The sequence below is a fragment of the Capricornis sumatraensis genome, chromosome 8 (genome assembly GCF_032405125.1).
Source record: "Capricornis sumatraensis isolate serow.1 chromosome 8, serow.2, whole genome shotgun sequence".
Lineage (NCBI taxonomy): Eukaryota > Metazoa > Chordata > Mammalia > Artiodactyla > Bovidae > Capricornis > Capricornis sumatraensis.
In genome coordinates this window covers 64,396,111-64,413,129 of record NC_091076.1, presented here as the reverse complement: position 1 = coordinate 64,413,129, position 17,019 = coordinate 64,396,111, and the positions used below count along the sequence as shown (strand labels likewise).

General features: G+C 48.2%; 1 protein-coding gene across 1 annotated transcript in view; it reads left to right on the top strand.

Moving 5' to 3' along the window:
- The window catches only part of HNF1B (HNF1 homeobox B), a 62,033-nt gene extending 58,491 nt beyond the window's left edge, over positions 1–3,542 (top strand). Inside the window, exon 9 of the mRNA XM_068977120.1 lies at positions 3,452–3,542. Within this exon, the coding sequence (XP_068833221.1) occupies positions 3,452–3,472 (21 nt within the window). The 3' untranslated portion in view covers positions 3,473–3,542. The remainder of the gene's footprint in view (positions 1–3,451) is intronic.
- The last annotated feature ends 13,477 nt before the right edge of the window (positions 3,543–17,019 follow it).

Sequence of the window (17,019 nt, the reverse complement as noted above, 5' to 3'; positions counted from 1 at the left end):
TCATTTCCTTGGCTGCCAGCTCATCTTTGCAACATTTACTAGTTGAGGGGCCCTGGAACTCATTCTTTGGCCTCTTCTCCTCCATGTTTATTCCTGGGTTCCTGGGTGATCCCCAGTCACATGAATTTGGGTCAGATGTACACGACCATGGGTCTTATCATTCTGTCCCCAGTACTGACCTCTCCCTTCAGGGCACATTCACAAACCCAGTGCCCCTTTGGCATGTACAGGTGCACGCCCAATATACCTCACCAGCATCTCGGATCAAAACTGCCTAACACAGCAGCTCTTCATTTTGCCCCAGTTTCTCCTGACCCAAATTGCTTTCTGCTTGGGCTTGTCCATTTCCCAAAATGCCATCAGTTATTCAGGTGAGACTCCTGAGAGTACCCGCTATCACTTCACACCCTGCATTCCACATCCCGTCCATCAACAAGTTCTGCTAAGGGTCCTTTAAAATGCGTCCTCTACCTGACTGCTGCTTACCCACCCCATTAGCCTTGTGTTCCTGCAGCAGCCCCTAACTTTCCATTCCTGCCCCACAGGGATGGGTGTGCTCTGTTCGTCACTCAGCAGCCAGAGTGGTCTCTGAGAAAGGAAAAGCCATCATGTCACTCCCCCCGCCCCTGTCAAAAGTCTCCACTAACTTCTGGTTGTAACCAGACTGAAGCAGAGACTTCCAAGACCCTAGGTGGTCAGACGGAAGCCTCTCCTTCATCTGTCCCTGGGCTTCAGCCACACCAGAGCTGACGGGCTCCCACCGCAGGACTTCCGCTCCTGTGGCACCTTCTGCTGGAGTATACTTTAGTGTGTATCTTTGCATATGCTCGGCTCAAACCTCAAAGAGTAGGGGGATCACCTCCCGACCCCCCTGCATAATTTCTTCCCCCTTCCCTCTAGTCATTGTGACCTTTTATCATGCTTATTTTTCAAGAGTATTCATCTCCTCCTGAATTTTTATGTGATGCATTTGTTAATTCATTCATCGTTCAAAACTCTCACTAAAATGTCAGCTCAGTGGGGGTGGGGACGGAGTCCCATTCACAGCTGCACGCCCAGTGCCTGCGAAAGTGCTGAGCATAGGAAAGGCCCACAAAACCGTGTTAAATAAATGAATGACAATTACCTGCCTCAAAGGCATGATGTGAGAATTCTAGGGAATAATGCGTGTCAAGGCTTTCCTTAGCAATGCAGCCTGGCACACAGTAGGACCTCAGTAAATGTCAGCTCTTCCCATTATGGATCAGATCTTCCTAGAGTGAGGACATCCTTAAGAATCCTCCGGCTGCCCCACCCTCCAGACAGAGGGCTCTGTAGTCACTGGGGGACCCCCAGGCAGGGTCCCCGCGGGGCTGGCTGAGCCGGGCCTCTGTTCTGAGGGAGCCCAGCACGCCCCTTATCAGATGTTTGTGTTTAGACTCTGAAGGGGGCAAATAACTCTAGTTCCTTTGACAACATTTAGGGCTCTGCCACCATTTTATTATGTGAGCAAACATTTGATAGCTGGGAAGCCCATCCCTAATGACAGGTCATAGAATCTCGCTGGCGTCTGCTTATCTGTTCTTGGTGTTTGCTCTTCCATTGAAACCTGCAAGGTCACAAGCCGTTTTCTCTCTCCTCCACCTGAAATCTGAAAATTGGAAAAAGCTTGATAGTGAGGAGTAAAGAGACTGGAGAGAGCAGAGGTGGGTGGAGGGAGGAAGAGGAGGCAAAAGATATCAGAGGACCCTGCCCAGGGGCTCAAGAATGCAGAAGGGCTGGAAACCTGTCTCTGCACATGGACGCACCACTCAGCCCTGCTCTGAGGAGCACTGGCGGGGGGGTGGGGGGGGGAGGGGTGCGGACGGGGAGCAGCCCAGACCGGGGCACCCCGGGCAGCTTAACAAGGACAGTTGTACCAGCACCATGGGGAAGACGGCACGCCTAGCAGCCCATGTAATCCCCCAACAACCTTCATCATAAAGGTGGGGAGACCGAGGCCCAGAGAAAGGAGTTTGAACAAGAGCAAAGCTCGTAGGGGCTTCCCTGGTGGTCCAGTGGCCAAGACTCCACACCCGCAAGGCCAGGGGCCCAGGTTTATCCCTGGTCAGGGAGCTAGATCCCACATGCTGCAACTAAGAGTTCACATGCCATAGCTAAGATCTGGTGCAGCCAAATAAATAAATATTAAAAAGAACAACAAAGCTAGTAGAAGGCTCTTAACCTCAGTGTAATGTAAAGAACACTGTCTGGGAGGTCTCCCAGAACTGGTTTGAATCTCTGGCCCCACACTCTCCTAATTCCGAAACCTTGGGCAATTCCTAGATTCTCTTTGACCTTGCTTTCCTAATCTGTAAAATGGACATAATAGCAGCCCCATACAAGGCTATGGCTGGGAGAACTGGTTAATGGGATAATAGTGGGATAAGAGGCCTTTAACAGTGTGATAGATATGTGAATGTGTTGTGTGTGGCTGTGTCTGTGTCTGTCTGTGTGTGGAGGGGGGAGTGTTTGAGGGGGAGTCTTGAGAAAATGAACTGTTAAGTCAAAGGGCAGAACCTTCCTCTGAGATGACAACAAAGGGGAAAGGGAAGGAAGAGAAGCAAAGCGTAGGAAAAGGGACTCCCCGGAAGGAAAACGCAAGCTGTGATCTTCCATGACAGTTGAGATGAGTGAGGCCCATGGCTCTGGGAGTGCAGGCTGCCCCATGTGGGGGTCTGGCTCTTCTCAGGGACTCTTCCATGCTGGGTCTCCTTCCCCAACCCACCCAGAAGCCTGGTCTCAAAGGCCTTTAGCCCTTGGATCCCAGTTCTCTGATTTCTCGTCTTGATAGTAGCAAGCATTATAGAAAGCACTTTGCAGTTCCACACACTTCTTCCTGATGGAGCATTAGTACGTGGTGATTTTCTCTTCTGCTCTGTGGCCTTGGGGCTCAGCCTAGACCAGCAGCATCAGCCCAACCTGGGACCTGATTAGAAATGCAGGTTCTTAGGCCCACCCCCAGCCCACTGAGTCAGAATCTACCTTTTAACAGGATCTCTGCTACTCCATTTGGGAAGGGATCTGGGGGACCCCTGCTCTTAGAGGTCTTAGGAAGAGACCCTTACTTCCTGCAAAAGCTCCCATCCAGCTGTCATTGCCACCAAACTGAGCAATTTATAAAAAGCACTCTCACAGGAAGAGGAGTCCCATTTCAGGATAAAGGTCAGCAAGTTATGACTATTTCAAGGCCATTGGCAATTCACTTCTCTCTTCTGAAGTGGCCAGGGAATCCAGCTCCTAGATTTTCCTAAAGGGAGCGTGTTTCAGGACCAGCCCTGTAAGACTCTGAGGGCCCTGGGTCCCCACACCTCCAACCTCCAGCTCTTTGCTGGTTGAATTGGGTCTCAGCTCCCCCAGAGAAGCCAGACGCTAAGGGCCCGGGTCCCCGCCAGAGGTGCACAGCTGAGCTGTCTCTCCTTTCTCTCTGCAGTGTCCTCTCCAAGCCTGGTGATGCCCACACATCACTTACTTTGTGCACAGCAACAAGGACCCTTTTTTTCCACACCATCACCCTCTGGGCAGCTGTCACGGAGAAGCGCAGTGACCCGACACGCAGCACCTGCGAGAGGTCCCTGCTCACCTGCTGTCCTGCTGGCGCCTCGGACACTCGCTCTGACAGGCGCAGCCCCTTCTATGCAGTATTGTCACGATGCCTCTCCCAAGAAGTCTGGTCTGTCCTAGAGGCAGGGGACAAAGAAGCAGTGGAAGAGGAAGAGAGAAAGCCGTAGCGTCTACATCACTCTCTCTCATCGAACAAACTGAAGTGAAAACTTGAATCTGTTACTGAAATGAGAAGAGGAGGACACGTGCTATTGAACTGAGCCAAACACACTGTAAATATCAGCCACCTCCCCCTGTCCTGCCCCCCATCCCGGCTGATCTGGAGATTTCTTTTAAAGAAGTAAATTTGTCCAATGGGTGTAAACTATAAACTATTGTAATTAAGTGCAATTTCCCCCGTCTACTTCCTCTCCCCTCTGCCCTGTATATAATACTAAAGCATCTATCGGTTTTCTTTGTAAAGGTCAGAGTTGAATTTTCAAAGTGATTCGCCCCCTCTCTCTTTCCCCCACGGAGAAATACCTAAGGCAGAAGTGAAGCCCTTGACCTGCTTCCTCGGCCCTGGACACACACAGAGACTGTATTTTGGACTGACTGCCAGCTCACTCTGATCTCCTGATGTTAAGACACACCTGGAAGGGCTGAACAGAGTGTCAGAGTAGTGTCTTAGCTTCCGGAAGGGTTGGGGGGCCAGCCAGGACAGCCCCAGGAAACGCCAAGGCAGGGACGCTGGCTGTTTGATATAGCACAAGAAAAAGTTGCCGTTTCAGAAAACCTCCCATTAAAACAATTTATTTTACCATGGCCCAGAGTCTCATGTTTCTGCCTCTGATGCTTTCCCTGCCTTGGTTTCTCCAAGAACCCCTGGCCCCTGGTCTTCTTGGAACTTTCCACTTACTCCACGGGGCTCACTGCTGCATGTCCTATTGTCTACGGCCAGCCTTATTGCTAAGGTAAGAAAAGTTTTTTTCCCCCAGTCAGACTCCAGTACTTTGTCTTTCTGTGACTCATCGGAGTAGACTTGGAGCCAACTCTTGGTGACTGTTGGTCACAGGAGCAGAGGAAAAAGGAGGAAACTTGGAATCACCATGGGTAACATTGTCAGCTTCATTGTAAGCATGAACGCCAACCTTTCTTCCCTCCCGTAGGGCTGTTAGTCAGGAGAATGGCTCCTGTGCGTATCACCTCCTGCCTGGGTTCTTGCCTCCAGTGAGGATGGTAATGAAGACAAATAGTCCAAAAGGTGAAAAGCCAGAGGACTAAACACTCTCCAGCAGGGGCTTTGCCACAAAGAATCCAGCGTTGACTCTAGGAAGAAGGAGGCTGGACCTTTCCTCCTTGCCGTCTCCAGCACAGACTTACCAGCGTGTGGTTTCTGGCTTCTCGACAGAGCAGTTCCCAAGCTGGCTGTAAGCGAGGGCATCATGCTGAAGAGGTCCCAAGAAACAGGTTTTTCAAAATCTCAAAGTAGTAGAAGATGCAGTTCTTAGTGAGCCAGGCAAAGGTACTGAGAGCCCAGGGCAGGGATGGAGACTGTTAGAAATGCTGACCTCTTTTGGCTCCTGGCTCCCCTCCAGACAATGTTATTTGGGCTAAAGTGGTCAAGAGAAAACTCATGGATGGGTTGAAAAGGGCCGGGGCCAAAGCTGAGCCCTTTGTGTCAAGAGAGGCCAGGATTTGCTGACTCTGGTGGAGATGGCTTATTGGTTGGCTCCTGTGAGTTCAGGAAGAGGAAGGGAATACAGGTCTTGAACTCCAGCCTTGACTGGAGCCCTCTGTTTGAATTCACATTGTTTTTGGAGCAGTAAGTGTCTGCATTTGATAGATTTTATATCTTGTGTTATTGTAATAATCCTGAAAACCCAGGAGGTCTTAATCACTCTAGAAGCCATCCAGGAGTGTGGAGGACTTGGGGAGGGGCGGAAATCTCTAGGAATTTTTCTTAACTAGACCCTATGTGGGCCAAGACTCATATGAGGTGACCCTGGCAGGTGAGAGCACCTCCCTTCTAAATCAACTCTCTCTTCTCACTGACTCTAAGAGGAGCAAGGAGGCCCACTGTGCATGGATTCAGGTGGGCATTACCCCCTCCAAAGATTCATCTGCAACTAAAGCCCCCCATGCCTTCTTCCCTTATGGACCAGTCACTTGGGAATTCCTACCCCAAGCAACAGGTTTTTCAAAATCCCAGTGTAGTGGGAGATGCAGTTCTTAGTGATGCTGCTGCTGCTGCTGCTAAGTCACTTCAGTCGTGTCCAACTCTGTGCGACCCCATAGACGGCAGCCCACCAAGCTCCCCCGTCCCTGGGATTCTCCAGGCAAGAACACTCAAGTGGGTTGCTGTTTCCTTTTCCAATGCATAAAAGTGAAAAGTGAAAGTGAAGTCACTCAGTCGTGTCCGACTCTTTGCGACCCCATGGACTGCAGCCTACCAGGCTCCTCCATCCATGGGATTTTCCAGGCAAGAGTACTGGAGTGGGGTGCCATCGCCTTCACCATCTTAGTGGTGCAGGGGTCTCAAATGCTGTTTCAACCAGAGGCAGCAAATCTTGGCCTCTTTTGACACATGGTACTTGGCTTTGGCCCCAACCCTTTACAATTCAACCATGAATTTTCTCTTGAATAGCCTAAACAATATTGTTTGGGGGAGCCGGGAGCCAAAGGATCAGTTCCTTATGGACTAACATTTCCAGAAGATCTCTTTACACCCTGAGCTCAAGCTATCAGACAATTCTATTTTCACTGTGGCCTGCTGTGGTTTCTTGGGTGAGCTCTGGGGAAAGCAGATTTAATTTTCACATTGTGAATAAGCAACAAAATCAGTCATGGAAAACTGCCTTACAGTGGATTTGAACTGTCCATGCCAGACAGTGAATTATTTCCCCCAAAGGCAGAGAGAACTGGAGTGTTTACTAGATTCAGGTGGATGAGAACACAGTGTAGACAGCTGGGGAATCTGAGCTCTGGGTTGGGGGGAAGGTCTCTGATGTTCTTTTTGGAGCCAGAACGCCTTGATTAGGATCTCCAGCATCACCACTTAACCCTGTCCTTATTGTCCTCCTACGGAAAATTGGGTGATTGCAGTAGTACCTACTGTATAGGATTGTTGAGTAAATGAGTTCATGCGTGTTAAGTGCTTGGACGTGGGCCTGGTACATTGTGAATGCTGTGTGTTAACTATTCTCTCATCCCAGAGTGAGTGATAGTCGCTCAGTTCTCTCTGACTCATTGTGACCCCATGTGCTGAACCCCGCCAAGCTCCTCTGGGATTCTCCAGGCAAGGATACTGGAGCAGGTTGCCACTTCCTTCTCCAGGGGATCTTCCCGACCAGAGATCAAACACAGGTCTCCTGTACTGCAGGCAGATTCTTTACCATCTGAGCCACCAGGGAAGCCTACTATTAAGAGACATTTTTAAGTATAAAGATGGGTCAACTTAAAAAGTATCAGCAGATACATGCTTGACTTTATCTTAGAATCTATAGATAATACATTAGAATATGTAATGAATCCATATACCTTTTCTAAAGTCATGCCCAAGATAGAAGTAGCAATAAGGTTATAAATGACAATTCCAGAGTGCCTTCTCATATATTCTTCTGGACCTGGTGGATCTTTCCAGATACCCTCAGCACAAATGTGATGTTTGGTAAAGAAAACTGCCAATAGTTGGTGAAATGATTTGCTCATGTCTATGGTACATGACCAACCGAGCAGAGAACCAAGGATGGGTCAGGGAGAAGAGGTCTGAGGAGAGAGAGGGCAGGGTTGACTGGGGAGTCTGTCTCTTTAGGGGAAGAAGAAGGTAAAAGGTGGGGATGATCGGGAGGAGACGACAGAGGGCCAGGAAGCTAGGATTAAAGCCGGCTATCGGCTCCTAAAGCTGGAGGGCGTTGGTGGTGGTGGGGTGGTCATGGGAAATACAAGGATCTAGGAACAGTCAGAGCTGAGGTTGTCCCCTGTGAATGAGGAAGTAATTCAAATAAACACCACTGAAATCTATTCTGAACAGATTGCCAATAATGGACCACACAGTGGATTTGCCACACAGTGACAAATCCATGTTTTTAAAAATACTTTAAACACTTCCCAGTTGTTTCAAACAGACTGAATATTTACAAGAAGTTGCAATCAGCTAAATAAAATGTCTATAAAGCCCCTCCCTGTCTCCCTCCTTCTCTCTGCCTCTCTGTCTCTCTCTGTCTCAGTCTGTCTGTCTCTCTCTTTCATACAGAGGTCATTCCAGCTGGGCAAATACTAGACTGTCAGATAAGATTTATAACATGACAGTATTTTATTAATGAATCTTTGGGGTATGCAGACCTTCACACACGCCTGGGTGACCAGTTTTCTCCCTTTCTTTTCAAAGTCGCTCAGTCATGTCTGACTCTTTGCAACCCCATGGACTATACACACCATGGAAATCCCCAGGCCAGAATACTGGAGTGGGTAGCCTTTCCCTTCTCCAGGGGATCTTCCCAACCCAGGGATCGAACCCAGGTCTCCTGCATTGCAGGCGGTTTCCCACTTTCTAAAGAAGAATGAGCAGAACAAACATGAGGTAGGGATGGCATCAAAAGCAGAAATCGTCAAAGCAGGTTTTTTGCAGTCTGTATATATATGCGTATGCCAACAGACCACCCAAAATTTCTTTGCAGTTTCCACACACTTAATTGTCTCATTAGATACATACTGGGATATCCTCCAAAGGCTGGTTTCCTTCCTGTGCTCTATTGTTCAGACATCCTTAATAAAGCAATTATATTAAATGATTTCCAATTAATAATGAAAGGGATAAAAAGATAAAGTTGGTTTTTTAAAAGACAAAAAAAAAAAAAAAATCACACTCTAAGGAAAGCATGCCTGATTTCCTAAGCCATTAAAAAGCCTCTGTGTATCCCTTTGCTTTTGGAAACATCATCTAGCCCCAGATAATATTTCTCATTTATTTATTCAAGAAATACTTACTGGGACTTCCCTGATAGTCCAGTGGTTAACACTCTGCAGTTGCAATGCAGAGAATGCGGGTTCAATCCCTGGTTGGGGCATTAAGATCCCACATGCTACATGGCCAAAGAACAGAGAAAGAAAAGAAATCCTGACATCTACTGTGTGCCAGGCACCATTGTTGTAGACCCCGAGAATACATCAATGAATCAAGTAGATGAAAGTTCATTTCCCCTTGTGGGCTTCACACAGTGGTTAGGGAGGCAGGCAGTGAGGATGGCATGTGTGAATGGTCATGTCAGGTGACTTAAATTTATGAAAAGTGCAGCAGGGAGACTGGAGCTACAGAGCTGAGTGAGAGTGGGGGTCAGGGGGTGAGCAGAGTGCTGGCTGGGGGTGAGCACCAACGACGAGGAGTTTGTCACATTTGCACAGACTGCTATGAGCTACTGGAAGGACTTTTATTCCGAGGGAGCTGGAGGCCATCAGGAAGTTGTGAGCAGAGCAGGGGCAAGATTTTGCTTTTTTTTTTCCGGCTGTGCCGTATCTTCGTTGCCACATGTGGGCTCTTAGTTGCAACATGCAGAGTCTAGTTTCCTGACTGGGGATCAAACCCTGGGCCCCCTGCATTGGAAGCGCAGCATCTTACCCACTGGACCACCAGAGAAGTCCCTGGTTTATGCTTTAAAAGGATCCCTCTGGCTGCTGAGTTGTAGGGAAGGCCCAAGAGTGACAGCAAGGAGACCATCAGGAAGTCATTGCATCACTGGAGCCTGACACCAGGGGCTGGCGGTGGAGGTGAGGAGAGCCTGTCTGATTGTGGGTATGGTTTTAAAGGTAGAGGATCTGCAGGCACTAGAATTTTCTGATAGTTTTTCTGTGACATCAAAGAGGATTCCAAGGTCTGGGGCCTGAACAAAGCAGGAGATAGAAATTGATGCTACAGAAGGCAGTATTACCTGGACAAAGACTCTGTGTCAGGCATTTTGTAACCTGGCACTTTAGGAAGCATCTGGGTAGTATGTCACGCTGTGATGTCAGGGCTCTCCAGGTGACAGTAACCTGACATCTGATATTCATCCAATAAACATTTATTGGGTGCTTACTACTTACTCTTCTGGGCATGGAGAGAAAAGCAGTTTAAAAAAATGTTCCTCTTCCCATGGGGCTTACAGTCAACTGGAAGGGAGCCAACAATAACTTAATAAGCAAATTATGCAATATGCCAGATATTGATTGATAGGTAATGAAAAGAAACACAAAGCTGAGAGAAGGAGGTGGGGATGGAGAAGGAGGTGGAGTCATTCTGGTAGGGGGATCCCCTCGCTTTCCAAGACAGGGATTTCTTGCAGGCATCTTGACTAGAAACAGAATATACGGTTTTTTTTGAATTGAAGTATAGTTGATTTACAGTGTTCTGTTCATCTCTGTTGTGCAGCCAAGTGATTCAGGCTTTGTGTTCTTTTCCGTTATCACAGGATATTGGCTATAGCTCCCTGTGCTACACAGTAGGATCTTGTTGTCTCTTCCATATATAATAGCTTACGTCTGCTAGCTCTGACCTTCCACTCCACCACTCCCCCAAACCCGTCCCCCTTGGCAACCACAAGCCTGTTCTCCGTGTCCAGGAGTCCGCATCTGTTTCATCTGTGTGATATTTAAGTTACTCACTGATTTATTTTGGACTGCACTGGGCCTTTGTTGCTGTGTGCAGGCTTCCTCTAGTTGCAGAGACTGGGGGCTGCTCTCTCTTGGCAGCATGCAGGCTTCTCACCGTGGCGGCTTCCCTTGTTGTGGACCGCAGGCTCTAGAGTATGCGGGCTTCCTTAGCTGCTGCACGCTAGCCCAGGCTCCCAGGCTCTAGAACACAAGCTCCACAGTTGTGGTACGTGGGTTCATTTCCTCCACGGCAAGTGACATCCTTCCGGACCAGGGATCAAACCCATGTCTCCTGCACTGACAGGCAATTGTTTACCACTGAGCCACGAAGATCATGGCATCTGGTCCCATCGCTTCATGGGAAATAGATGGGGAAACAGCGGAAACAGTGTCAGACTTTATTTTTCTGGGCTCCAAAATAACTGCAGATGGTGACTGCAGCCATGAAATTAAAAGACGCTTACTCCTTGGAAGAAAAGTTATGACCAACCTAGATAGCATATTCAAAAGCAGAGACATTACTTTGCCAACAAAGGTCTGTCTAGTCAAGGCTATGGTTTTTCCAGTAGTCATGTATGGATGTGAGAGTTGGACTGTGAAGAAAGCTGAGTGCCGAAGAATTGATGCTTTTGAAGTGTGGTGTTGAAGACTCTTGGGAGTCCCTTGGACTGCAAGGAGATCCAACCAGTCCATTCTAAAGGAAATCAGCCCTGGGATTTCTTTGGAAGGAATGATGCTGAAGCTGAAACTCCAGTACTTTGGCCACCTCATGCAAAGAGTTGACTCATTGGAAAAGAGTCTGATGCTGGGAGGGATTGGGGGCAGGAGGAGAAGGGGATGACAGAGGATGAGATGGCTGGATGGCATCACCAACTCGATGGACATGAGTCTGAGTGAACTCCGGGAGATGGTGATGGACAGGAAGGCCTGGCGTGCTGCGATTCATGGGGTTGCAAAGAGTCGGACACAACTGAGCGACTGGACTGGACTGAACTGAACTGAACTGAGCCATCAGGGAAGCACTCTGTTGTATTTCAGATTCCACATACAAGTGATATCACGTAGTTTTTGTCTTTCTCTTTCTAACTTACTTCATTTACCCCTAGTGGCATCCGTGTTGCTGCAAATGGCATTATTTCATTCTTTTTATGGCTGAGTAGTATTCCATCGTACATAGGCACCACATCTTCTTTATCCATTCATCTGTTGATAGACATTTAGGTTGCTTCCATGTCTTGGCTATTGTGAATAATGCTTCTATGAACATAGGGGTTCATGGATCTGTTTAGATTAGAGTTTCATCTAGATATATGCCCAGGAGTGGGATTTGCTGGATCATGTGGTAATTCTATTGGGTTGACCAAATATTCACTTGAGTTTTTCCATAAGATGTTATGAAAAACCCAAATTTTTTGGCCCACCTCATATTTTTTAATTTTAAAAGAGCGTAATTCTGAATCACCTGCACTGGTGGTCAAAAATTTATTCTCCCTGCTGTCTCCTTCTCTAGAAGTGTATTAGTTTCCTGTAGCTGCTCTAACAAATGACCACACGCTCAAGGGCTTAAAACACCAGAAGTATATACTCTGACAGTCTGGGGCTGGAAGTCCAAAATCAGTGTCATCAGGCCCAAGCCAGGTGTTGGCAGGGCCAACTCGCCCCCCCTCCCCCAGAGGTTATAGAGGAGAATCTGTGCCTTGCCTCCTACAGCTCTAGCAGCCTCCCAGGTCCCTGGCTTAATGGCCACATCATTCCAGTCCCTGCCTCTCCGGTCACATTGTCCTCTCTCCTGTGGTCAAATCTCCCTCTTCCTCCTCCCTCTAAGGATGCATGTCATCACATGTAGGGCCCACCCAGACTATCCAGGATATTTTTCCTTCATCACATCTGCCAAGATTCTTTGCCTTTAAGGAAAAGAGTCCTTGACAGCAGTCCTTGACGACTCCCAAAGATTCAGACCTGATATTCTGGGGGGTTGTTATACAGCCTAATGGGCTCCCCAGGTGGCTCAGTGGTTAAAGAATCTGTCTGCCAATGCAGGAGATACGGGTTCAATCCCTGGCTCAGGAAGATCCCCTGGGGTAGGAAATGGCAACCCGTCCCAATATTCTTGAATGAAAATTCCATGGACGGAGAAGCTTGCCAGGCTGCAGTCCAAGAGGGGCCACAAAGAGTCAGACACAGCTGAGCCACTAGGCGCGTGTGCGCGCATGCATGCACACACACACACACACACACGCACAGTCTAATACAGACTTTACCACAAACCCAGGAAAGAAAACTGCAGGTGCTAATTTCTTTGGCACAGCTTTATCAATGATAATTCATGATTATTTCTGTAAAATAGCTTGCCTTCCCCAGGAAACACAGATGATGAGGCGAAAGATATTTGTTTGTTCATCTTTGTGAAATCTACCTTCTGTGGAGTCACACTTTGGAAAAGCTTGACACAGTTAGTAAATGAAAAACTTAAACATGGTGCTCACGTTTGTATCATGGAAGCAAAACAACAGGCTGCTACTGTAGTGATGGTTAACCATTCATCCAGCCCTTTGTTCAGCTGGTAAATATTTACTTCTGCCATACAGAGTCGTGATGAGGAGCTCAGGCTGGGCGAGTCAGGCAAACTGAAGTTCAAATCCTGGCTGTACCACTTACCAGCTGTGTAAGCTTGGGAAGGGTGCTTAACATCTCTGAACCTGTTGTATTATCTGAAAATGGGGTTGTTGTAGAGATTAAATGAGATACAAGGTGGATCAAGTCCTTTACCTGGTACATGAGAAAGTCTGCACTAAATGTTAGTTATTTGCATCCAGTCTTTGTGGACCATGTGAGAAAGAACACGATGCTCCCCATCCCCATTGTCACTGAATGCCTGCCCCTAACTGAAGTGTAAGTTCTGTGAGCATGGGGGCTTAAAGTTTTATTCACTGTTTTGTCTCCAGCATCTAATACCGGGTATGCATTAGGCGCTCAGTAAACATTTTTTGAGTGAATGCATGTGTATATCTATGTCACAGAGTTTACTAGTTGTATGCCTGGAAAATGACCCCAGTGAATACCTACCACCACCTCTGTCTGGGCCTCCCAAGCTTCAAAAGAAGGAGCAAGTCATTGTTATTACTGTTATAAATGGGGGTCACAAGAAAGGAAAGAGAGGAAAACAGAGGTCCTAGGTAATGTCTTATGGCAAGTTCAGTATTAGGGTTAGTTAGACCAGCTTGGAGGAGAAGGCAACGGCAACCCACTCCAGTACTCTTGCCTGGCAAATCCCATGGACAGAGGAGCCTGGTAGGCTGCAGTCCATGGGGTCGCTAGGAGTTGGACACGACTGAAGCAACTTAGCAGCAGCAGACCAGCTTGGAACCCATTCTGGCTTCTGAGCTGACACTCAAAAAGGAAAACCAACGACAAAAACAAACCACTTCTGTCAACCTGTGAGTCTGATCTCTCTACATGCATGTGCGCCAAGTCACTTCAGTCATGTCTATTTCTGACTCTTTGGACTATACCCCGCCAGGCTCCTCTGTCCATGGGATTCTCCGAGCAAGAATACTGGAGTGGGTTGCCATGCCCTCCTCCAGGGGATCTTCCCAACCCAGGGATTGAACCCGATTCTCTTGCATTAGCAGGTGGGTTCTTTACCACTAGCACCACCTGGGAAGCCCTCTGATCTCTATACCTTTGGCAAATATTCCTATCACCCAAAGAAATATAACCAGATTGCAGACTTCTCAAGGACAGAAGGTTATGCCTCTCTTTACTGGCTTAACCCAGAGCTTCATACCTTTGACAATATTCTGTGTACATGCTTCATATATAAAGCCTCTTAAGTGTGGCAGAGAGATACATAATAGATGCCCATTCACTCATTCATCCAACAAATGTCTTCTGCACACTGACTTGAGCTGGGCACAGTGGTGGGTACTGCAGGTTCCAAGATGTCTTGAAGTAGTTGCCTACCTGGCTGGGGAGACAGAAAAATTAGCAAGTTATCATGACCAATGTGTTATGTCAGTGTTAGAAGATAGAGTGGTAGGACAATGGAGGAAATCTTGTTTGGGTGGAAATCAGAGAAGTTTCCCTGGAGGACACTTGAACTGCGTCATGAATGAATGTCAGTTCACCAGGCAGATGGTGGAGGGGGTGGGAAGACACTTCAGACCGACGGCCCACAAAATGCAAAAAGAAAGTCCAGATCGGTTCCAGTATGGTCTCCACCCAAAAGTTCTGTCTTCCGTGTGCCCACGACCCCCCTGCCTGAGATTCTCTTGCCCTGGCTCTGCAAATCATGATCGGACACACTGAAATATGTTCTCCAGGCTCTAGGTCCCTGCTGCTGCTGCTGCTGCTAAGTCGCTTCAGTCGTGTCTGACTTTGTGCTGACCCTATAGACAGCAGCCCAGCAGGCTCCCCCTACCCTGGGATTCTCCAGGCAAGAACACTGGAGTGGGCTGCTATTTCCTTCTCCAATGCATGAAAGTGAAAAGTGAAAGTGAAGTCGCTCAGTCGTGTCCGACTCCTAGTGACCCCGTGGACTACAGCCCACCAGGCTCCTCCGTCCATGGGATTTTCCAGGCAAGAGTGCTGGAGTGGGGTGCCATTGCCTTCTCCAGTAGGTCCTTGGGTCAAGGTAATGGGTCACTAGCCAGCCAGTGCCTCTGAGAAGTGAACTAAGGCCTAAGAATCAGATATGTGGGCCCCACATCTCAGATGAGCAGAGCTGAGGCATGGGGTAAGGCATGTGATGTTTACGTTCAGAAACTGCAAAGCCACTAGCTTGTAGAGTGTCATTACGTCTGCAGGCGGAGGGTAATTTTCCTGTTACTCAAGGACTCCTGATCAGGCTCTGATTGGTCTCTAGGGAATTGTTTTATGACCCAGAGCCAGGCAGTGCTAGATAGGAGATGTGGTTTGCTGGGCAGAAATTTACAAGGCAGGAAATTGCTTCACTGGGCACAACCATTCATAAGAAACACCTCTGGGAAAAGGAGCCCGAGCTCCTGGCAGGTCTGTCCCAGGCCATTTGTTTACATCAGCAACAACCCGTGTTCCTGGTTACACAATGTGGCAGCGTCACTTTGAGTGGGGGATCTTTGCCCCTTGGAAGAATAAACACATTCCTCACTCGCAGGGGAATTAGCAGACCTCATAAGACTTTTCAGTGGCTCCCCTGGAGGTCTTAATGTCATAAGAAGGTGACTCTACACATGATTAGCTATACAACCTAACTGACTCTGGATTCGGTTGAATTGCCCTTTACAGGGCAATGCAGGCCAAGATGCAGAGAATCTAGTGTTGAAGGGTGAAAAAGGTGGCAACCCAAGAAGCTGCCAAGGCCACACTAGATTTCTTATGAGCAATCCAGGGGTTTAGGGGTCACTGGGCAGTCTTCAGGGAGGAAACAGGCTGTGGGGTGGTTTAGATGTATTCCAAAGCCCAGGTTCCCATTGTCCACCAGCTCTTGGCTGAGTTCTAGAGTTTAGAGCTTTCAGGACGAGTGCCATCAGACCAGAACAGGTCCTAGGGAGAAAAGATAAGGGTCTGTGGTTAGAGTCTCCGGAACTATGGGCATCTGTCTGGCGAGTTATGGGAGCTTCCAGCCCAGCACTGTTCGGTAGAGTCAAGAATCACAATTAGGCCCCACTCTGCCCCACTCCCCTCCCCGTGTAAACCCCATCCCAGGCCTAACCTGGCCAAGGGGGCTTCCATAGGCTGTGTCCCTTCTCCAAGACCTTGGGGTCTGTGTCTGTGACATGGAGGAGAGCCTGGTACCAATTCACGTGGCTGCTCTGCTGCTGCTGCTAAGTTGCTTCAGTCGTGTCTGACTCTGTGTGACCCCATTGACGGCAGCCCACCAGGCTCCCCCGTCCCTGGGATCCTCCAGGCAAAAATACTGGAGTGGGTTGCCATTTTCTTCACCAATGCGTGAAAGTGAAAAGTGAAAGTGAAGTCGCTCAGTCGTGTCCGACTCCTAGCGACCCCATGGACTGCAGCCTACCAGGCTCCTCCGTCCATTGGATTTTCCAGACAAGAGTACTGGAGTGGGGTGCCATTGCCTTCTCCTGTGGCTGCTCTAATGAGAGGATTATACGAAACCATGAGTTTCCTCACTCTAGGGCGTGCTTGCACATTTAGGGTTGGGTGCATTGTCTCTGGGGCAGTTGGGCAGGTCAGGAGACTTAGAGGGAAATTTCATTTTATGTTTTTTTAACCTTTCTAGGAAGAGTTGCAGGCAATTCACCCTTACTCTGACTTAGTTCCGGACCATCTCACTGTATCGTTATGCTATGAGTGTGAGGCAGCAGTGGTCAGTGGCAGAAAGCCCTGGGCTTGGTCCATCTGAGCTCCTTCTATTTGCTTCCTGGAGACCATTTCATTCTATCTACTACTAGCAAGTTCTAAGAGGGCCCAGACCATGTTATCCTTATTTACCACTGCACCTCCAGTACCTTGTGTAGTGCCTGGTACACAGTAGATTCTCTGTAAGAGGCTGTTGAATGAAGAGCAACTTCATGAATGAATAAATGAATTAGTGGCACTTCTTTTGAAAGTTGAAATCCATTGATATAGTGAATCCATGATAAATCTCCTCTGAACTTGAGATCACCTAACTTCTGCATCATCACGTAAGCAGGCATCCTTGATTCCTAATTTCCTTGTACAGTCCCTTGTACAGTGGAGCAGTTGTATCAGGGTAAGCAAAGCCTGCCACAGCCATTGCAAGGACAGTCCCTAGCCGAGAACCTTTTAGATATGAGTTCATTAAGGATCCATTTTAGGAGTTATTTTTGACCCTGCTCAGGATCTCATACGTACTGCCGTGTGCAT